Raw genomic sequence first — 23546 nt, forward strand, 5'->3', positions numbered from 1 at the left:
ATTGATGAATTGCGGACACTGTTTCTAGAGCACAAACTTTAAAAATGTATTTTAGCTGTAATGCGATTACATTGCCAACACTATACAGAAAAATTATGCTTTAGAAACAGTGCTTAATGTGGGGTTGCACAAGAATGCTACTATTACATTGTAGAAGAACTACCTGTACCAATATTTTTGATTCACTCGGTCATTCACCAAGGTAAAGTCAATTCTTGCTATGGAAATGGGGATAATGGTTGGATACTAAATTTCAAAGGGTCTATGTCCTATTGCAAGGACAGGCAGAGGGCAGGGTGGAGTGGGGGGTGTGGGTGGAGGATGTTGCCTTGTTGGTAAGAAATGAAAAGAAATCAATAGTGAGAAATGTTATTGAGTTAGAAGGTGTAGAATCTGTGTGAATAGAGTTGAGGAACCTCATAAGAAAAAGCGACCCCAATGGAAGTTGTGTGCAGACCTCCGAGGATTCAGGATGTGGGGAAGAAAGGCACTACTACCATAATTATGGAGCACTTCAATATGCAGGTGGACTGGAAAAATTAGATTAGTAGCGGACCTCAACAAAAAGAATTCATAGAATTCTGGTATGGTGGCCCAGTGATTAGCACTGCTGTCTCACAGCACCAGCGACCTGGGTTTGATCCCAGCTTCGGGCAACTGTCTGTGTGGAATTTGCTAATTCTGCCTGTGTCTGCATGTGATTCCTACCACAGTCCAAAGATGTGCAGGTTAGGTGAATTGGCATATTAAATTCACCAAAATGTTCAGGGACGTGTTGGTTATTTGTATTAGTCAGGGAAAATGTCAAGTTCTAGGGTAGGGGAATGGGTCTAGGTGAGATGTTCTTCAGAGAGTTGGTGTGGACTTGTTGGGCCAAATGACCTGTTTCCACACTGTAGGGATTCTGTGAATTTGTGGAATGTATCAGATTGTGGTAGGTTGTGGTAGAATCCACTAGGAACAGGCAATTCTGGATTTGTGATTTGTAATGGGGCAGAAGTGATTAGGGAGATTAAGGTGAAGAACTCCACCAGGCAGTGACCATAATTTTATAGAACCACAACTATTCATGTTATACGTTGGTGATCTAGACAAAGGAATTGAGGGCACTGTTGCTAAATTTGTAAATTACATAGATAAGTGGAGGAGCAAGTAGTGTTGAGGAAGCAGAGGCTGCAGAAGGACTTGGACAGGCTGAGAGTGGAAAACGAAGTGGTAGACGGACTACAATGTGGGGCAATGCGTAAGGTTATGCACTTGGATAGTAAAAATAGAGGCATAGACTATTTTCTAAATGTGGAAAGGTTTCAGAAATCTAAAGTACAAGGCGATTTGGGAGTCCTAATTCAGGATTCTATTAATGTTAACATTTAGGTTCACTTGGCAGTTTGAAAGGCAAATACAGTGTTGGCATTCCTTTCAAGAAGACTGGAATACAAGAGCAAGGATTTATTGCTGAGGCTCTATATAAGGCTCTGGTCAGACTACATTTGGATTATTGTGAATAGTTTTGGGCCTTGTATCTAAGGAAGGGTATGCTTGCATTGGAGTGTCCAGAGGAGTCATCTCAGGAATGAAGGGCATGTCATATGAGGAGTGATTTTGGATTGAATTTGGGTTGATTGAAACGTAAAGAATACTGAGAGGCCTGCATCGAGTGGATATGGAGAAGATGTATCTACTAGTAGGAGACTTGGACCTAAGGACACAACCTCAGAATGAAGGGACGACCCTTCAGAACTGCGATGAGGAAGAGTTTCTTCAGCCTGAGGGTAGTTAATTTGTGGAATTCATTACAGAGGACTGTGGAGGTCAAGTCATTGAGTATGTTTAAGGTAGAGCTATGTTCTTGATTGATAAGGTGGTCATCCCAGAATTATCCCAACTTCTCTAATCTTTGCAAGTCCCTGTACAAATCCAGATTCTGCCTTGTTCTTTAGGCAAAAGCATGTCTGAGTGGGGACAGCCGAAGTGATCATGTGGCTTTTATTAAAGCTGTTGAAGGCTGGAAGAAAGTCCTGCAGGAGAGAGATGCGGACTGCAAGAAAGAGTACCTAGAAGAGAACATGCTATATGGCCCAAGCCTCCGCTTCATTCACGGTAGGTTGGACAGCCACAAGTATACATGTTAGAGGTGACCAATTAGTTTCCTATGAGCAGAAGAGCTGGAGTAGATCATTTGTGCCTTTTCTCATTCAATAAGCTCATCTGCTACCTCAGCTCAAGCTTTTACACCATCTGCTTATCCCTTAATTCGTTTAGCGCCGAAAAATCTATTTAACGTCTATCTTGATTTTACCCAATGATTGAAGAACTGTGGCTTTCTGAGTTAGGGAAGTCACAAGATTTGTAATGCTTTAAGTGATTATATTTGCCTCATCTCCAACCTAAAGGATTGACCCCCTTTTTCTAAACTGTGACTTCTGCTCTAGATTTCCCAGTCAGAGAACATTTTCTGAGCTTCCAACCTGACAAAAACCTTAAGACTTGTATAAGATTCATTTAAGTTATCTGTCTTTCTTTCTAAACTACAAGAAATATGGAACTAGTCAACCCATTTCTGCTCAGGCCACAATCTCCTCATCACACAATTAGTCTCATGAATCTATTGCATTACTTCTGGGGCAAGTATATCCTTCCTTGCATGAGGACACCAAAATTGCATGCATTACTCCAGGTGTAGTCTGAATAATAACTGGTGAGCATTTTTAATCAACCTGTTCAAATATGCCATGACACACCTTGGAACATGTGGGATCCGAACTACAGTCTTCTAGTTTAGAGGTCGAGACACTGCCACTATGCAGCAAGAATCCTTTCATCGAAACTTAAATAATTGCAATTAGCCTCTTTACCTTCAAGCTCCAACACTGACAACAGAACCTCATATACTGTTTCACTTCCTAATTGTTTGATATACCTGTATATGAATTTTCTGAGATTGGTGTGCAAGAACACCTAGGTCTCGTCTCATTGGAAACGTTTCCTTGTTTCTTGTCATTCAAATACTAAGTGGGTAATTGTATTCCATCTGCTATATTCTTGCGTATTCACTGAACCTGTCCAAATCTCATTGTCACCTCTTGGTATCAATGCCACCAATTACTTGCCCATCTAACTTGATATTATCAGCAAACTTGAATATTTACACTCAGCCCCCTCATTCAAATCTTCAGTATAATTTGTAACTATCTGAGGCCTAACTACTGATCTTTCCAGTCCCTAGAATATTGCAAATATTGCAGCCTGACAACTCCTGAAAATGGCTCATTTAATCCTACCTGAAAATTCCTGATGAAGGGCGTATGCTTGAAACGTCGATTCTCCTGCTCCTTGGATGCTGCCTGACCTGCTGCGCTTTTCCAGCACCACACTTTTGACTCTGATCTCCAACATCTGCAGTCCTCACTTTCTCCAAACTGAAAATGGCTCATTCATTCCTAGTGTTTTATATCCATTAACCTCAATGCATACTAATTTATTATATTCAATCCTTAATTTTATACAATAATCTTTGAAACTTTATCAATTTACAAGGATGTTGTCAGGGTTGGAGGATTTGAGCTATAGGGAGAGGCTGAATTGGCTGGGGCTGTTTTCCCTGGAGTGTCGCAAATTGAGGGGTGACCTTCTAGAGGTTTGTAAAATCATGAGGGGCATGGATAGGATAAATAGGCAAAGTCTTTTCACTGGGTTGGGGGGAGTCTAGAGCTGTGTTAGTAGCAGTGTTCCACAGGGATCAGTGCTGGGTCTAGTTTTGTTTGTCATTAAATAAATGCTTTAGATGGGAATATAGAAGGCATGGTTAATAAGTTTGCTGATGACACCAAAATTGGTAGTATGGTGGACAATAAAGAAGGTTATCTAAGATTACAAAGAGATCTTGATTGGGTTAATGGGCTAAGGAGTGGCAGATGGAGTTTAATTTGGATGAATGCGAGGTATTGCATTTTGGTAAAACAAACCAGGGCAGGGCTTAGACAACTAAAAGTAAAGCCTTGAGTAGTATTGCAGAGCAGAGCGATTTAGGTACATAATTCTTTGAAGTTTGCGTCACATGTAGGCAGGTTATTTAAGAAGGCATTTAGCACGCTTGCCTTCATTGCTCAGATTGATGAGTATAAGAATTGGGATGTTATGTTGAGGTTGTATAAGACCTTGGTGAGGCCTCTTCTGGAGTACTGTATCCAGTTCTGGTCGTCATACGAAGGATACTGTCAAGCTAGAGTCGGTTCATGAAAGATTTACCAGGATATTGCTGGGAATGAAAGGTTTGGGTTATAGGGAGAAGCTGGATAGTCTGGGATTTTATTCATTGGAATGTAGGAAGTTGAGGGGTGACTTTATGGAGTTTTTAAAAGTCATGAGAGGTGTAGATAAGGTGAATAGCAGGTGTCTTTTCAGGACTAGGGGGCATATTTTTAAGGTGAGATGAGAAAGATTTAAAAAACACATTAGAGGTAACTTTTTTTTAATAGTGATTTGTGGTTGGAATGAACTTCCAGAGGAAGTGGTGGATGTTCGTACTGTTACGACATTTAAAAGACAGTTGGATAAGTACATGAAGAAGAAGGGTTTGGAGGGATATGGGCAAAGAGCAGGCAAGCGGACTGTTTAGTTTGGGATTATGATTGGTGTGGACTGGTTGAACTGAAGGGTCTGTTTCCATGCTGTGTGACTCCATAGCTCTAGGATACTAAAATTAGGAGTTTAGGAATAAAAGGTCTTTCTTGGTACAAAGAAGAGGAAAATTTATTTCTCCTAGAGGTCTGTGGATTGCTCTTATTGTGGAGACTGGGTCATTTTATTTATTCAAGGCTGTTAAGTTTTAAATTTGCTAGACAAGGTAGTAAAGGACTATGGGGACAGACAAGAAAGTGCAGTGGAGACCATAATCAGATGAATTAAGATCTTACTGAATGGTGGAGTAGTGCTAATGCCCAAGTTGCATTCCTATGAATGTATCTACTGTCTCTGCAGCTGCTTCTTTTCAAATTCTGGGTTGGAGCTCATCAAATCCGGGTGAATTATCACCAATTAGTCCTATTCATTTCTGGAGTACTTTTTAAAAGTTGCCCTCATGTCTTTAAGCTCCTCATTCTTGCTATACCCTAGGTTTTTCATTTTTTTTCTGATTTTTCTTTTGTACTCTCTACCATGAAAGTATATACAAATTATTTAATTTCTGTCATTTCCTCATTCCCCATTATAATTTTAACTGTGTGCTCCTTAAGGATCCATGTATGGTTTTACCAATCTCTACTGATTTGCATATCGAGAGAAACATTTCAGGTCTCCTTTTACATTTCTTGCTAACAACACTCTAGAGAAAATAGTCCTAGTCTATTCAGATTCTCCCTATAAGTACAAACCATTCAACTCTGACAACATCCTTGTAAATATTTTCTGAACCCTTTCAAGTTTCAAACATCCTTGCATATAATATTCCAAAAATGGCCTAACTAATGTCCTGTCTAGCTACAACATGGCCTTCCAACTCTATACTCAATGCTCTGACCAATAAGGGAGAAAATGAGGACTGCAGATGCTGGAGATAGAGTCAAAAAGTGTGGTACTAGAAAAGTACAGCTGGTCAGGTAGCATCTGAGGAGCAGGAGAGTCGACATTTCGAGCATAAGCTCTTAAAGGCAAGCATACCAAATTCCTCCTTGTTATGACATGGAGGTGAACCCCTCTGTTAATTAAACCAAGCACCCAGAACCTCTTTAGCAATGTTAAGAGCTATTTCACTCACTTTTAATTTAACCAATCGCAAGTAACCTAACTTTTATTTAAAAATCTAAATCACTAATTGGCAAGTGTTCAAATCTGTTGGGATCTCTCGTATCCCAAATCTGTCCGATCTGTCCAAATCTGGGACGATGAGCCCCCAAATCTGTTACGACACAGGCGAACTAATCTGTAATTAACCCAAGCACCCAGAAAAGCTCACCTTGCCTCGCCTCGTAATCTGTTTAAATATGAGTCACAGAGAACTCCTAATTTTCACTATTTAATTAAGTCTATTTATCATAGATTTATGAAAAATAAATCATGCTTGACAAATCTACAGGAAGTTTTTGAGGGTATAGCTCTAAAAGTGAATATTAAACAACAGCTATTCACAACTCCAAGCCCCCCTTTTTCGTAACTGCTTACTATCTGCCTCTAACTCCATAACAATATGCTGTTCCTATTATACACTTATTAAAATTACGTCAACTTAATTTCAAAACCACACAGTTGCTATCTTCTTCTGTGTCTTCACTCTGGATCTTTCTGGGTTGTTGTCTTTCTTTTTATTGTGAGTATGTTTCATATGAAAAGGTACCTTTTGATAGAGAGTGTTTCCCAATTTCTTGGGGAGCAAGATGTTGTATTGGCAGTTAGCTCTCTCTCTCTATGGCAGTTGCTCTCTCCAATTTTCAAAATGTCTATATTCTTATACCCCCAACATCGGATTGTCTCATTGGTTCGATGTTGGCAAAAGAATAAATTCAAACTCAATTGGGGTTTAGTAATTTAAACTGGTTAAATTCAAATTGTTGTCAGAACAGCAACCAAAACTCAGGTATCTATTTCACAGTGAAATGTTATATATTTTCAATTTTCCAGTCCACACCGCCCCGCCGAAGCGCAACCCACCCATACCCCTACATTTACCCGTTACCTAAGACTACAGGCAATTTAGCATGGCCAATTCACCTGACCCTGCACATCTTTGGACTGTGGGAGGAAACCCACGCAGACACTGGGAGAACATGCAAACTCCACACAGTCAGTTGCCTGAGGCGGGAATTGAACCCGGGTCTCTGGCGCTGCGAGGCAGCAGTGCTAACCACTGTGCCACCGTGCCGCCCATGAACTATGAACCTGCACTTTAAGGTCTCTTTGTTCAGCAACACTCCCAAGGACTTACCGTTAAGTGTATAAGTCCTGACCTGATTTGTCCCTCCAAAATGCAGTACCTCACACTTATCTAAATTAAACTCCATCTCCAGCCCTCGGCCCATTGGCTCTCTGGTTAAGATCCCGTTTACTTTGAGATAACCTTCCTCAATGTCCACCTCCAATTGGAAGGTAGCTAACATAACTCTACTATTTGAAAAGGTCGAGAGAAAACAGAATTATAGATTGGTTAACCTGACATCATTAGTAGTGAAAATGCTAGAATCCATCACAAAAGATTTACTATCAGGGAATTTGGAAACCTGTGACAGAATTGACAGAGTCCACATGGATTTTTGAAAAAGAAATCATGCTTGACAAATCTACAGGAAAGTTTTGAGGGTATAACTAATGGAGTTGACAAGGGGGATCCAGCAGATGTGGTTTGCTTGGATTTTCAGAAGACTTTTGATAAGATCCCATAAAGGAGAGTGTATAAATTGAAGTGCATGATATTTTGGAATAGTGTATGACATGGATAGAGAACCGGCTGGGACAGGAAACAGCGTAGGAATAAATGGGTCATTTTCCAAGTGGCAGCTAGTGGGGTACCAGGGACAAGGGATCGGACTCCCAGCTATTCACAATAGTTACCTCATAGAAACCTAGAATTCTAACAGAATTTGACAGAGTAAACACAGGAAGGATGTTCCTGATAAGTAGGGAGTACAAATCAGGAGTCATAGTCCAAGGACATAGAGGAGGCCATTTAGGATTGAGATGAGAAATTTCCTATCCAGAGTGTCGTGAGCCTGGGGAATTCTCTGCCACAGAAAATAGTTGAGGGCAAAACTTACTTAAATATTTTAAAGATATATCATAGAACCCCTGCAATGTGAAAGCAAGGCATTTGGCCCAACAAGTCCACACTGACCCTCCAAACGGCACCACATCCAGTCCACTTTCCTACCCTTTCTCTGTAACCCTGCATTTCCAAGGCTAACGCACCTAACCTACACATGTCTGAACACCAGGGGCAATTTAGCATGGTGAATTCACGTAGCCTGCACATCTTTGGACTGTGGGATGAAACCAGAGCACCGGGCAGAAACCCACACAGACACAGGGAAAATGTACAAACTCCACACAGACAATCGTGGAATTGAAGCTGGCCCATGGTGCAGTGAGGCTGAGATGTTGTTAGATGTAGTTCTTAGGACTAAAATGATCACATGGTATTGGGGCAAAAAGCAGGTACAGGGTACTGAGTTGATGATCAGCCATGTATGGAAGCGCTGGCTTAAAGGGCTGAATAGCTTACTCCCTTTCCTATTTTTGATGTTTATATTGAAATGTATTAAACAAAATTCATTTGTGATCCTAGACACAGCTTGTAGGAAACGTTGCACACTTTCTGCAATTATAAACTGCATCTTGCATTACTATTGGGGATTTGTTCATCAGTTTGTGTCTAAAATTTTCCCCAAGAGATCTAGTCTTCACAGCTGTTTGGAACTCATTTGGAGAGCTTTGTTAGGTTATATGTATCCCAACTTTGAGTGAGGGTGCTCGTCTTGGAGATGTTTTACCTAGGGACTAATAGCCAAGTGCTGGAAAGTGGGACTAGTGTGTATTTAGAATAGTGCTTTGTCAGTGCAGACTTGGTGGCCCCAAGGGCTTCTTCTGTGCTGAATGATTCTATGGCTGAGCTCCAAATACTGAATGGCGCAATTGACAAAAGCAATAAAGCTGGTGTTTAAATTTAAACAATAAAGAAGTGGGAATCCAAAATGATGAAGACACCAGATTTCAGTTGAATTAACTAAAATGAGTGTTGTGCAAATACAGAATAAAATGTAAATAAAGTGAGTAAAGGTGAGTATTGAAGGGTGTTGAATGAAGTGATGGAAGTATGGGGTTAAAAAGGTAGGCTATCAGGCTGACTGCATGGACCAATGACTGCTTCCTCTATCTAAGTTTGGAATATTTGTAATACATTAGTTTTCACTTTTCATTAGGTCCCTTAGGTTTAGTCATTTTAACAAGTTTAATTTGTACTTTAATTTTGCAATATAAATATAAGAATTATTATTCATTATTTTCATACACTAATTTGAGACTGCTTGTGCTGTGTTGATCCAGGATTAATTCAGCAGTTCTCTGAAAACGTTTACAATGCATTCCTGGTGTCGAATCCTTCAGATTGCACAAGTTCCTACTCCTTGTGTAACCAGTGCAGTGGGGAGGAAGAATTGATTAAAGGTGTGCTATTGGCTGGCCTGTACCCAAACTTCATCCAGGTGAGAAAGAGAAGCCCCAAGTTCAGGCATGGCATGGCTTGATCAGAGTATAGTAATTACTTATGTTTGTGTAATATCATTTAATGTAAAAAAAGTCACAAATTTTTATAAGGAAAGTCAGGAGAGATATAGAGAGTAGTAGCTGTGTAGAGGGAAGAGAGTGGAGTTTCTGGTGTCCTCAGGAGAACTTTCCTGATTAGCATGTTTCTGAACCGTTAAGGAAGGAAGTGTTGGCAGAGCTGGGGCATGGGTTTGTTTAGTACAAGTGAGAACCAGGTTAACTGTAGAACATTCACAGAGGGAAATAAAAAAGTTCATGAGAAGCTGGGTGAGAGTGTGAGAAGAAGCTTGCAGCTAACAAGCAGAGTCTAATAGCCATCTTCACACATACAAGTGTGAAATGTGGACTGGTGCTCAATAGGAACCAAAAAGGAATTAATGCATGGAGGTAGAAAACTAAAATATTAAGTTTGTAAGAGAGAACATAGAACAGTATGGCACAGGAACAAGCCCTGCCCTTCGGCCCACCATTTGGCACCTGTCTTTATCAAGAAACATCTAAACATTAGAATTAGAAGCAGGCTGAGGACATTCAGCCTCTCCACCATTCGATAAGATTGTGGCTGATCTGATTGTGGCCTCAACTCCATATTCCACCTACTCAGATTTCTTCTCACTCCCTTCTTAGTCAAGAATCTATCTGCCTCTGCCTTAAAAGTATTCAGTGACCCACCAGTACTGCTCTTTGGAAGAGACAATACCAAAGACACTTAACTCTGAGTGGGGAAGAAAAAAAATCCTCCTCATTGTAAAAAGTAATTGCCAAGTTATAGCTAAAGAGGAGAGAGTTGAGATATAGAATGGACTGAAAATTGACAGAGGAGCTATTATAAAAGTTGTCTGTATTTAAAGTTCAGTCACTAGCGTCAGACTAGATACATCCAAAGATATTGAGAGAAATTGAAAGGAATTAGCTGAAGTTGTAAATTTTTCTTAGGTGCTGGTAGTGTGGACTGGAATATTGCAGATGTAATACTTTTATTCAGAAAGACTTTAAGATAACACAGCAACTAGAGACTAGTCAATTTCACTTCAGTGATGGGAAAGCATTTAGAAATGATAATTGGATAAAATTAACATTCACATACTTAAATGTGGATTCATTAAGAAGAGCATGTATAGATTTATTGAATGGAAGTGGTGTTAAATTGATTTTTTTTGTTGAGAAAGGGTTATTGTTCTACACATGGACTTCCAAAAGATGTATGATAAAGTTCCATGTAACAGGCTTGTCAGCAAAGATAAAGGCCTTGGAATAAAACAAGGCCTTGGGGCAGCACGGTGGCACAGTGGTTAGCACTGTTTCCTCACAGTGCCGGAGACCCGGGTTCAATTCCTGCCTCAGGCGACTGACTGTGTGGAGTTTGCACGTTCTCCCCGTGTCTGCGTGGGTTTCCTCCGGGTGCTCCGGTTTCCTCCCACGGTCCAAAGATGTGCAGGTTAGGTGAATTGGCCATGCTAAATTGCCCGTAGTGTTAGGTAAGGGGTAAATGTAGGGGTATGGGTGGGTTGCGCTTCGGCGGGTCGGTGTGGACTTGTTGGGCCGAAGGGCCTGTTTCCATACTGTAATGTAATCTAATCTAATCTAATGGCATCATGGATATGATTGAGTGACAGGTAATAGTAATAATAAACAATTTTTTTGGCTTGAATTAAGGTATACAGATAGGTTAGGACAGTGGGCCAAAACACGGCAAATGGAATTTAACGTGCATAAGTGCACGGTCATGCATTTGGGTTGAAAAAAATGGAAAGGCGATCTATTATCTTAATGAGGAGAGACTGTAGGTGCTCCGATGCAGAGGGATGTAGGTGTACTCGTTCATGAGTCACAGAAAACTAGCATACAGGTACAGCAGATAATAAAGAGAGCGAATGGAATTTTGGTTTTTATAGCTAAAGGAATAGAATATAAAGGTATTGTTGCAACTATACAAGGCATTGGTGAGACTGTACCTGGAGTATTGTGCATAGTTTTGGTCCCTTATTTGAGGAAAGATGTAATGGCATTGGAGGCAGTTCAGAGGAAGTTCACTTGCTTGATCCCAGTGATGAGGGGTTTGTTGTATGAAGGGACATTGTTGAACAGTTTAGGCCTGTACTCTCTGGAATTTAGAAGAATGAGGTAGGTCAAATTGAGGTATTCAAGATGATAAAAGGTATGGATAAAATTGATGTAGAGTGGATGCTTCCTCTAGGATGGGAGGTCACAGTCTTAAGTTAAAGGGTAGCATATTTAAAACAGAGTCAAGGAGAAACTGCTTCTGCCAAAGGGTTGTGAATCCATCAAATTTGCTAGCCCAAAGTGCAGTGGCTGCTGGGACAGTGAGTAAATGTAAGGAAGAATTAGACAGACTTCTAATTAGTAAAAGGTTGAAGGGTTCTGGAGAGAATGCAGGAAAATGGCATTGAGGAGCATATCAGCCATGATCAAATAGCGGAGCAGACTTGATGGGCCAAATGGCCTAATTCTGTTCCTGCATCTGATGAATGTAGGAACAGTGAGGTTCCTCAGGATTAAGTTAAAAATCTCACAACACCAGGTTATAGTTCAACAGGTTTAATTGGAAGTACACTAGCTTTCGGAAGCGACGCTCCTTCATGAGGTGATAGTGGAGGGCTCAATCCTCAGGATGGCTGATTTGATACATTTTTATGATCTGGACTTGGGTGTACAGGACATAATTTTAAAATTTGCAGAAGACTCAAAACCTGGAAATATTGTGAACTTGGAGGAGCATAGTAAAAATTTCAAGAGAACTGAGAATGGTTGTGGACAATTGTTGGACATATGACAGATAAAACTTAATGCAGAGAAATGCGCAATAGTACAGTCTGAAAGGAAGAAGGCATATTGTACAGCATGAAAATTGGCAAGTCATGTTGCAGCTGTATAAAGCTTTAGTTTAGACCATACTTGGAATGTTATGTATACTTCTAGTCACCACACTGCCATAAGGATGTGGAGGGTGCAGAAAATGTTTACCAGAATGTTACCTGGTTTGAAGACTATTAGCTATGAGGAGAGATTGAACAAACTGGGTTTGTTTTCATTTGAGTGTCGGAGGATGAGGGGCTGACCTGATAGAATTTTGCCAAATTATGAGAAGCATGGATAAAATGGATAGTTAGAATATTTCTCCCAAGGGTAGGAATGTCAATCGTTAGGGGGCACAGATTTAGGATAAGAGGAGTTAGGTAAAGGTGTGAGAAGCAGGTTTATATTCAGAGGGTGATAAGCGTCTGCAATGTGTTGTCAGAGGAGGTGGTGGAGGCAGATACAATTGCAACATTTTAAGAGGCATTTTGGCAGAGAGTAGAGGGATACAAACCATGTAGAAGCTAAAGGTTTTTAGTTTAGAAAGGCATCATGTGTCGGCTCAGTCTTGGTGGGGCGAATGGCCTGTTCTTGTGCTGTTCTATGTTCTTTGGTACAGCAGTGGAGGGACAATATAAAGGAAGGTCAAGTGATCAGTCGATGATAGAAAAGATGCTGGGTTTTAAACTGTGTTGAAGATTGTGAATGATTTGATTCACTGTGATGCTGAGGAGTAGGATGATTCCTTTTGTGGGAATACCTAGAGCTAGAGGTCACCATTTAAAAATAAATGGCGATCCGTTTAAACAGAGGTAAACTTTTTTCACTGCAGGACACAAGTCTTTGGGGCTGTCTTCCTTAAAATATGATGGAAGCAGGGTCTTTGAATATTTTTAAAGCGGAGGTGCATAGATTCTTGCTAAGCAAGGGGTGAAAAGATTATTAGTGATCTTAGTACACGGTGCACGAGCTCAACTTCTGTTAGTGAATGCCAACATGTATGTATGTATGTATAAATGAATGAATCATTGACAAGGGAGTAGAATGTATAGGTGGAATTGAAAATGGCAATGCCTTTTATCTTCCTAATATTGAGCTAAAAAAAAGCAGAAAACTGATGACGATTGTGTGGATTAACAAACGAAACAGTGAAAAATGATACAAGGAAGATAGGTTGCATAAACTTGACTTATTTACTTGTGTTTGGGAGATTGAAGGATAATCAAATTGAGGTATTTTAGATGCTAAAGGTATTTGATGGGATAGATGGAGGTAAGCTGTTTCCTTTTGTGAAAGAAGGAAGAATACGCAGACGCAACGGTGGGCGGCACGGTGGCACAGTGGTTAGCACTGCTGCCTCACAGCGCCTGAGACCCAGGTTCAATTCCCGCCTCAGGCGACTGACTGTGTGGAGTTTGCACGTTCTCCCCGTGTCTGCGTGGGTTTCCTCCGGGTGCTCCGGTTTCCTCCCACAGTCCAAAGGATGTGCAGGGTCAGGTGAATTGGCCATGCTAAATTGCCCATAGTGTTAGGTAAGGGGTAAATGTAGGGGTATGGGTGGGTTTCGCTTCGGCGGGTCGGTGTGGACTTGTTGGGCCGAAGGGCCTGTTTCCACACTGTAATGTAATGTATGCAACTTTGAAATTAGAGCAACAATATTTGAGAATGAAATGAGGCATCTTTTTAACACTGAGAAAATCTGGAAGTCTCCCCAAAGACAGTGTGTTACTACTGTTACTAATCGATCGAGGTCTAATAGGATTATGGAACAGGCTTAAAGAGCTGACTGGTTAGCACCTATTCCTACATTTTGAACTGGACTGACTAACCTATTTAACAAGCTTTTTTTTTGTTCTCCTTTTTGTTTGTAGCTGAGACATGGAAAAGTTACCAAAGAGGGAAAATTCAAACCTAACAGCCTGGTCTACCGTACTAAAGGTGGGCAGGTATTGCTGCACAGATCTACAGTGAACAGGCAAGCCTTGATGTGTGTGTGTGCATACATGCGCGAAAAGAGGTGTTAGAGGATATATTTCATGTTAGAAGATCGTTAGTGCTGCTACTTAAATGCAAAGCTTTAGGAAGCATGGATGTTGTCATTTAGGGCAAATTATTGCAAAACTAATTGCTTCTTATTCAACAAAATATTTGATAATAAATATGCTGAGCAGTGGGTCTTTTCTCCACTTCCTACTAATCCTTGGACTGGTATGGGAAGGGGAAAATGGGTGAATGCAATTATTACAACTAAAAGAAATAGCTCTCATTTTATTGATAAGGCCCCTGAGTCAGAAAATCAAATGAGATGTGTACAGTTGAGTAAAAGTTATGTTACTAAACTGGGAGATCCAGAGAATGGGAGTTTATATCCCACCATGCCAATTTGAGAATTTGAATTCAATTTAAAAGTCTGGAAATGAAAAGCTAGAATGAGGAAGAGTGGTCATTAAGCTGTCAAATTAATTCACTAATATACTTAAGAAAATTAAGAAATCTTTATTCTTTTACGTTCTGACCTTTTAGTGATTCGAGTCCCCAGCCTCACATCAAAGGCCTCTGAAATAGTCTCGCAAACTACTCAGTGGTAAAAACTGGTGGTAAAAGTATCCCTACTTGCTACAGGAAATTGCTGTTATTCTGAAGTTACTAAACTAAATCTCCACAATCTGCTCAGAATGTCACCAAAGATTGAATATTGCTGAAATCAGACTCATGTTTCTGAAGTTTTTTGTTTTGCATGTATCAGATCAAACTTAATACCAAATTTCAAACAATCCTAACACCCTTTTTGTAAAGGAAAAGGATGCTGATTTTTGGTAAATTGATTTTGATTGGGGAGGTGTTGCTATGGGAAAAAAAGAACAATAGACAAAACTGACTGTTCAAGCTATCAGGTAATTCAAATAAAATGCAAGCTTTGAACATATTGCTTCTGTTTGCTGAGGACACGTCCCTATACAAGGTTCAATTTGCTTCTAGCATGGATACATCAATTATGTTATGAACTTGACTGATCACTTTAAATCGTACATTGGCATAGCTATTGATGCACTCAGGATTGTTCAGCAAATGCTGCTCAATTGCAAATTCATGTTTCTCAGTAAATGGTTTGGAATTTGCAACTATGGGCTGTTTAAGTGGTCTTTACTCTACATAATACAAACAACCAAAGCAACATGTCCTTTGATTCAATTAGCCATTTGTGGAAATGTATAGCCTTTGTACGCTGCATTCAGTGCTGGCACCAAGATTCATACACAACATTGTGTAATTCTGTGGTAGGTAGAAGACCTTTTTGGACTGACTTAGCATCCTCCACTCCTATCTACAGCAAGCTTACTTCACTGGTCAATGTGGAATTCATTCAGCTCCACACATTATAATACTGATTTGAGTACTTCTGTCAGGAGAGCTCTGGCCATTTGCTGAGCTTGCAAGCGTAACACAGGAATAGCTTAAATCTATTTTGTGGGAAAGTGGTTATCCTGATCAAATCATTATGTTCTGAGTTTTGCATAAACTTGCAGATAGACTAAATACTGCCACATTTGGACCTGAAGTTCCCAGTCAATCTCAAATTTACCTGGAAAGGCACAACATGTGGAAGCTAAACAGGCTGTTTCATATTGCTGCTGAGCTGTGGCTACAGAAATAGTATTTCCATGACAAGATGTTGCCATAATTTCATAAAGACGTTCAGCCCAGCAGATAATTGAGCGACATTGTGTATGAAATGTATTGCTAGAACATTCCCAGGTATATAGGTGGATGTCCCAGTGAATTGCTGATTGAGTCAAACAGTGTTACCTTTGCTTGTTTGTAATGTGTCGAGTACAGACTGTATTAAACCAGCCAATGCATTCAAAATTTGAAACAAAATTACTCCCTTAGTGCTGCACTAAGAAACAATAATCGGTTGAGCTTGGAATGTGGTTCATATATAGTTACTATAAACTGCATAACATCAGATACAGCATTATATTTTTTGCAAACAAATGAAAATGTTCAGGCTCTGCACTTTTTTTGTTAATTATCTGGTAGTTACATGTCTCCTGTTGTTTTCTCCATGGCAGTGTTTTGGAGAATCAGAGTCAGCTTGTCAACCAACCAGCAGCCTTTTCTCCTGTAGTATAATTTGTTGTAATCGCTTGAAATTTGGCATTCCTGTTCTTGCCCTAATGACTGCAAGGTGCACAGCTTCAACAACTTGTATCTCTGTTCAGCAATATTCAGCTTTGAATATACTGATTCAGACCAGAGCATGGAGTTCTCTCTTGCCTCTTCATCCCATGTCATTGTCAGGAACGATTGTAAGCAGTGCTTCCCCTACTGTGTTAATACAATTTTTGTCATTCATTGCCAGGAATGAGGAATATTTTAAAAGTCGTTGGCTGACCTATTTCACGGCTGTGAAATCCAATGGGAACGTTTTTGTTCGTGACTCCTCCATGGTCCATCCATTGACTCTGTTAATGCTTCCAGATTGTGACATTGACGTCAAAGGTAAGTGTTGTGGCAGTGGTGGGGAGGGGAGGGGTGCTGCATTATACTTTCAATAAAATAGCACATGATTCAGCAACAGACTCTGAAGAGATCCCAACAAATTTTACCAATGGATGATTAAGTGAAAACCCACTATAGCTTTTAAAACACAAAACTTTCATGCGTCTGGAATCTGTGTTATAATTATAAGCTATTCCTGCAAAGCAAACATGCTGTTAGATTCCATGAAGGCAAATAGAAGGAAATATTTGTGCCAGAAGTCTCTGCCAAAGTTGCTGAACTCTGCCATGTTGACTGATTTGAGCTTTGGACAGAGGGAATCTGTCGTTGGCCTGTGTGTCCCTAAACTAGAGGAGAATAGCATAATTTAGTCTATCATTGCCATCAAGCCAAGAGATCAATCTTGATTCAATGAGGAAAGTGGGAGAGCATACCAGAAATCGCAGTGGCTATACCTAAAGATGAGATAACAACCTGCTGAAATTATAATGCAAGGCTGTAAATGCGTGCGAAACTGTGGAAGCAACATACAATAAAACAAAACAATCCCATGATAAATAGATCAGATTAAAGGTCTGCAATCCTACCACATCCAGTTATAAATGATGATGCACAATTAAACAATTAACCCAAGAAGGGGAACATTTTCAGTGCTGAGTGAATGATCTAACTTGTTCTTTTCATGATGTCCACAAAGGTATAGATATCAGTTTTTAGATAATTCAGTTCAGTCCATTTAATATCAAGAAACAGCTGAAAGCACTGGATACAATGATGCTACATGCCTTGACAGCACGCTGACAGTAATATTGAAAACTTTTGTTTCAGAACTAGTCCTGAGCTAAACTGTTCTGTTATAGCTACAAAACTGGCAATGATCCCCAATTTGGAAAATTGTCCACAAAAAGCAAGGCAAATTCTAACAAACTCAATCAGTTACACTTGATTATCATCAGAATAGTGGAAAATACAGTCAGGTGGAATGTAAACAACAAGACCCTTCTCAGTGTTCAGTTTAGATTCTTCCTCGGGCCATTCTATTCCAGCTCATGTTATAATCTGAGCTCTGGGACTCTTGCTGAGATATTTGTATCATCGATAGTCACAGGTGAGGTGCCGGAAGACTGCAGGTTGGCAAACGTGGTGCCACTGTTTAAGAAGAGCAGTAAGGACAAGCCAGGGAACTATAGACCAGTGAGCCTGGCCTCGGTAGTGGGCAAGTTGTTGGAGAGAATCCTGAGGGACAGATGTACATGTATTTGGAAAGGCAAGGACTGATTAGGGATAGTCAACATGGCTTTGTGCGTGGGAAATTAAGTCTCTCAAACTTGATTGAGTTTTTTGAAGAAGTAACACAGAGAATTTTTGACAGCAGAGCAGTAGATGTGATCTATATGGACTTAAGTAAGGTGTTTGACAAGGTTCCCCATGGGAGACTGATTAACAAGGTTAGATCTCATGGAATACAGGGAGAACTAGCCATTTGGATACAGAACTGGCTCCAAGGTAGAAGACAGATGGTGGTGGTGGAGGGTTGTTTTTCAGACTGGAGGTCTGTGACCAGTGGAGTGCCACAAGGATAGGTGCTGGGTCCTCTACTTTTTGTCATTTACATAAATGATTTGGAACCGAACATAAGAGGTACAGTTAGAAAGTTTGCAAATGACCCCAAAATTGGAGGTGTAGTGGACAGCGAAGAAGATTACCTCAGAAGATTGATCAGATGGGCTAATGGACTGAAAAGTGACAGATGGAGTTTAATTCAGATAAATGTGAGGTGCTGCATTTTGGGAAAGCAAATCTTAGCAGGACTTATACACTTAATGGTAAGGTCCGAGGGAGTGTTGCTAAATAAAGAGACCTTGGAGTGCAGGTTCATAACTCCTTGAAAGTAGAGTCGCAGGTAGATTGGATAGTGAAGAAGGCGTTTGGTATGCTTTCCTTTATTGGTCAGAGTATTGAGTACAGACGTTAGGAGATCATGTTGTGGCTGTACAGGATATTGGTTAGGCCACTGTTGGAATATTGCGTGCAATTCTGGTCTCCTTCCTATCGGAAAGATGTTGTGAAACTTGAAAGGGTTCAGAAAAGATTTACAAGGATATTGCCAGGGTTTGAGCTATAGGGAGAAGCTGAACAACTGGGGCTGTTTTCCCTGGAGCGTCGGAGGCTGAGGGGTGACCTTATAGAGGTTTACAAAATTGAGGGGCATGGATAAGGTAAATAGGCAGTCTTTTCCATGGGGTCAGGGAGTCCAGAACTAGAGGGCATAGCTTTAGGGTGAGAGGGGAAAGATATAAAAGAGACCTAAGGGGCAACTTTTTCCACGCAGAGGGTGGTACGTGTATGGAATGAGCTGCCAGAGGATGTGGTAGAATTGCAACATTTAAGAGGCATTTGGATGGGTATATGAATAGGAAGGGTTTGGAGGGATATGGGCCAAGTGCTGGAAGGTGGGACTAGATTGAGTTGGGATATCTGGTCGGCATGGATGGGTTGGACCGAAGGGTCTGTTTCCATGCTGTACATCTCTATGACTCTAATTGAGAGTCACAGTCCTTGAAATCAAGTGTAAAGTGTGTCATCATGTAGAGTTGAAGAATGAGGGAATCGGGAAAACTGGCTAAAGTCATACTTGATACAAAGGAAGACAGTTGTGTTCTTCAAAAGCCAGTCATCTCTGCCTCAGGACATTTGCTGCAGGAATGCCTCAGTATTCCTCCTAGTAATGTCATCATCCAAACCATCTACAGCTGCTTGAACAATTACCTTGCCTCTCTCATAAAGTTGGAAGTGGGGCTGTTTGCTGTTGGATTGCAATGTCCAGAATCATTTGCAACTCCTCAGGTACTGAACTAGTCTGGTCTCGCATGCCGTGTTCTTTACTGTAGAGGACTGTCTTGGCTGGGTCGTTAGGTGTATTCAGGCTGAGATACAGATTTTTAATCAGTAACTGAATCATAGGTTATGGGGAAAAGACAAGAAAATGGAGTTGAAGGTTATCAGCCATGATCTCATCGAATGGCAAAAGCAGACTTGTGGGCTGAATAGCCTTCATCTGCTCCCATGTCCTATGGTCTTACAGAACTAGTTAACAGTCAGGCTTGGGATAATAAAGTGGTATCGATGTAATGACCATCTCCAAGATAGAATCTCACCATCTCCCCTTGGTATTAACATTGCTGAATTCTCCACTATTAATAATCTGGAGGTTACTATGCCCAGAATAAGAAAGTAAAATTTGAAGGAACATAAAAATAGATTCTGTGGTTCTATAGTTATGTAAAGTGAGAAGATTAACAAAGACAAGTGTGGGTCCATAATAGGCAGAATCAGAATTTATAATGGAAAGTAGAGAAATTACCGTCTCTCACATCTGCTTTAGAACATGTTAGAACAAGATCACTGTCCATTCATTTTTAAAAAAGAATTCATTCCTGGACACGGGCATCACAGGCAGGCTGACACTTATTGCCGTCTCCAGTTGCGATATCGCATTCTCAACGCCCCTCCCCCAATTCCCTCCTCCCTACCTTTTATCTTAGCCTGCTTGGCACACCCTCCTCATTCCTGAAGAAGGGCTTATGCCCGAAACGTCGATTCTCCTGCTCCTTGGATGCTGCCTGACCTGCTGAGCTTTTCCAGCAACACATTTTTCAGCTCTGATCTCCAGCATCTGCAGTCCTCACTTTCTCCTTGTGGAGAATTCAGTTGAGCTTCTAGTCAATGGTAACCCCAAGGATATTGATAGTGGGAGATTCAGTGATGGTGACATCATCAATGTTATTGCTTGACATTTGGGTCTCGCGAATGTGACTTGCCACTCATTAGCCCAAGCCTTGATATTGTCTAGATCTTGTTGCTTTTGAATATGGACTGAGGAATCATGAATGATGCTGAATATTGTGCAATCATTGGCGAACATCCCCACTTCTAACCTTATGGAGGGAAATTCATTGTTGAAGCAGCTGAAGATAATTGGACCTAGATCACAACTACCCTGAGGAACTCTTGTAGAGATGTCTTGGAGCTAAGATGACTGACGTCCCAACAATCACAGCCATCCTCTTACATGCCAGGTTTGGTCCCTGATTCCTATTGATTCCAGTTTTGCTCGGGCTCCTGGATGCCACACTCAGTAAAATTTGCCCTTGATGTTAAGGGCAGTCACTCTCCCCTCCCCTCTGGAATTCAGCTCATTTATCCATGTTTGAACCAAGGCTGTAATGAAGTCAGGAGCTGAGTGACCCTGGTGGAACCGAAATTATGTGTCACTGAACAGGTTATTGCTGAGCAGGTGCTGCCTTATCACAGTGTTGCTGACCCCTTCCATCATATTATTGATAATTGAAAGTCAACTGATGGGGTAGTAATTGGCTGGGTTGGATTTGCTCTCTTTTTTTGTGGGCAATATTTCATATTGTCTGGTAGGTGCCAGAGTTGTAACTGTACTGGAAGAACTTGGCTAGGGGAACTGCAAGTTCTGGAGCACAAGTCTTCAGTGCTATTGCCAGAATGTTGTCAATGTCCGTAGCCTTTGTGGTTCCTCCAACTGATTCTTGATATGTGCAGTGAATCAGAGGGCTTCAGTTGCTGAAGACAAGTATCTGTGATGATGGGATGCCGAAATGAGCATTCACTCGGCATTTCTGGCTAGGATTGCTGCAAATGCTTCAGCTTCCAATTCTGCACTGATGTACTGGGCTCTTCCATCATTAAGGATTGGGATGTTTGTGGAGTCTCATCCTCCAGTGAGTTGTTTAATTGTCCATCACCATTCATGTCTGAATGCGGCAGGACTGCAGAACTTAGATCTGATCTGTTGGTTGTGGGATCACTAAACCCTGCGAATCACTTACAGCTTATGATGTTTGGTATTCAAATAGTCCTGTATGGTAGCTTCACCAGGTTGACATCTCGTTTTGAGGCATGCCCTCCTGCACTTCCATTGAACCAGGGTTGATTGTCTGTCTTGATGGCAATGGCTGAGTGGGAGATATGGTGGGGCATGAGATTGCAGATTATGCTTGAATGCAATTCTGCTGCTGTTGGTGATCCATAGTGCTTCATGGACGCCCAGTCATGAGTTGCTAGTTCTGTTTGCAATCTGTCATATTTAATACAGTGATAGAGTCATAGAGATGTACAGCACGGAAACAGACCCTTTAGTCCAACCCATCCATGCCGACCAGATATCCCAACACAATCTAGTCCCACTTGCCAGCACCAGGCACATATATCCTACCAAACCCTTTCCATTCATATACCCATCCAGATGCCTTTTAAATGTTGCTATTGTACCAGCCTCTACCACTTCCTCTGGCAGCTCATTCCATACAAGTACCATCCTCTGCATGAAAAAGATCCCCTTAGGTCTCTTTTATAACTTTCCCCTCTCGCCCTAAACCCACCCCAGGGAATAGACTTTGCCTATTTATCCTATCCATGCTCTTCATAATTTTGTAAACCTCTATAAGGTCACCCCTCAGCCTCTGACGCTCCAGGGAAAACAGCCTCAGCCTATTCAGCCTCTTCCTATAGCTCAAATCCTCCAACCCTGGCAATACCCTTGTAAATCTTTTCTGAACCCTTTCAAGTTTCACAACATCTTTCCGATAGGAAGGAGACCAGAATTGTGTGCAATATCCCAACAATGGCCTAACCAATATCCTGTATAGTCTCAACATGACCTCCCAACTCCTGTACTCAATACTCTGACCAGTAAAGGAAAGCATACCAAACACCACCTTCACTATCCTATCTACTTGCAACTCCACTTTCAAGGAGCTATGAACCTGCAGTCCAAGGTCTCTTTGTTCAGCAACAATCCCTTGGACCTTACCATTAAGTGTATAAGTCCTGCTAAGATTTGCTTTTCCAAAATGCAGCACCTCGTATTTATCTGAATTAAACTCCATCTGTCACTTCTCAGCCCATTGGCCCATCTGATCAAGATCCCGTTGTAATCTGAGGTAATCCTCTTCGCTGTCCACTACACCTCCAATTTTGTTGTCATCTGCAAACTTACTAACTGTACCTCTTATGCTCACATCCAAATCATTTATATAAATGATGAAAAGTAGTGGACCCAGCACCAATCCTTGTGGTACTCCACTGGTCACAGGTCTCCAGTCTCCACCACCACCTTCTGTCTTCTACCTTGAAGCCAGTTCTGTATCCAAATAGCTAGTTCTCCCTGTATTCCATGAGATCTAACCTTGTCTCCCATGGGGAACCTTGTCGAATGCCTTACTTGGGTCCATATAGATCACCTCTACTGCTCTGCCCTTATCAATCCTCTTTGTTACTTCTCCAAAAATCTCAATTAAGTTTGTGAGACATGATTTCCCACGCACAAAGCCATGTTGACTATCCCTAATCAGTCCTTGCCTTTCGAAATGCATGTACATCCTGTCCCTCAGGATTCTCTCCAACAATTTGCCCACCACTGACATCACACTCACCGGTCTATAGTTCCCTGGCTTGTCCTTACCACCCTTCTTAAACAGTGGCACCACGTTAGCCAACCTCCAGTCTTCCGGCATCTCACCTGTGACTATCTCTGATACAAATATCTCAGTAAGAGTCCCAGCAATCACATCCCTAGCCTCCCACAGAGTTCTGGGTTACACCTGATCAGGACCTGGGGATTTATCTACTTCAAGACATCCAGTATTCCTCCTCTGTAATATGGGCATTTTTCAAGATGTCACCATCTATTTCCCTACATTCTGTATCTTCCATATCCTTTTCCATAGTAAATACTGATGCAAAATACTCGTTAAAATCTCCCCCATTTTCTGCAGCTCCACACAAAGGCTGCCTTGCTGATCTTTGAGGGGCCCTATTCTCTTCCTAGTTACCCTTTTGTCCTTAATGTATTTGTAAAAACTCTTTGGATTCTCCTTAACTCTATCTGCCAAAGCTATCTCATGTCCCCGTTTTGCCCTCCTGACCTCCCTCTTCAGTATACTCCT

At 41.1% G+C, this 23546-nt stretch overlaps 1 protein-coding gene across 1 annotated transcript in view; it reads left to right on the forward strand.

The window, feature by feature from the left end:
* The window catches only part of dhx30 (DEAH (Asp-Glu-Ala-His) box helicase 30), an 88194-nt gene that overhangs the window by 62791 nt on the left and 1857 nt on the right, over window positions 1-23546 (forward strand). Inside the window, exons 15-18 of the mRNA XM_043687996.2 lie at window positions 1941-2100; window positions 9031-9188; window positions 13938-14041; window positions 16430-16569. Coding sequence (XP_043543931.2) covers window positions 1941-2100; window positions 9031-9188; window positions 13938-14041; window positions 16430-16569 — 562 coding nt within the window. The remainder of the gene's footprint in view (window positions 1-1940; window positions 2101-9030; window positions 9189-13937; window positions 14042-16429; window positions 16570-23546) is intronic.

This window comes from Chiloscyllium plagiosum, unplaced genomic scaffold (genome assembly GCF_037043375.1).
Source record: "Chiloscyllium plagiosum isolate Xiang-an unplaced genomic scaffold, Cpla_swu_hap1 HiC_scaffold_4, whole genome shotgun sequence".
Taxonomy (NCBI): Eukaryota; Metazoa; Chordata; class Chondrichthyes; order Orectolobiformes; family Hemiscylliidae; genus Chiloscyllium; species Chiloscyllium plagiosum.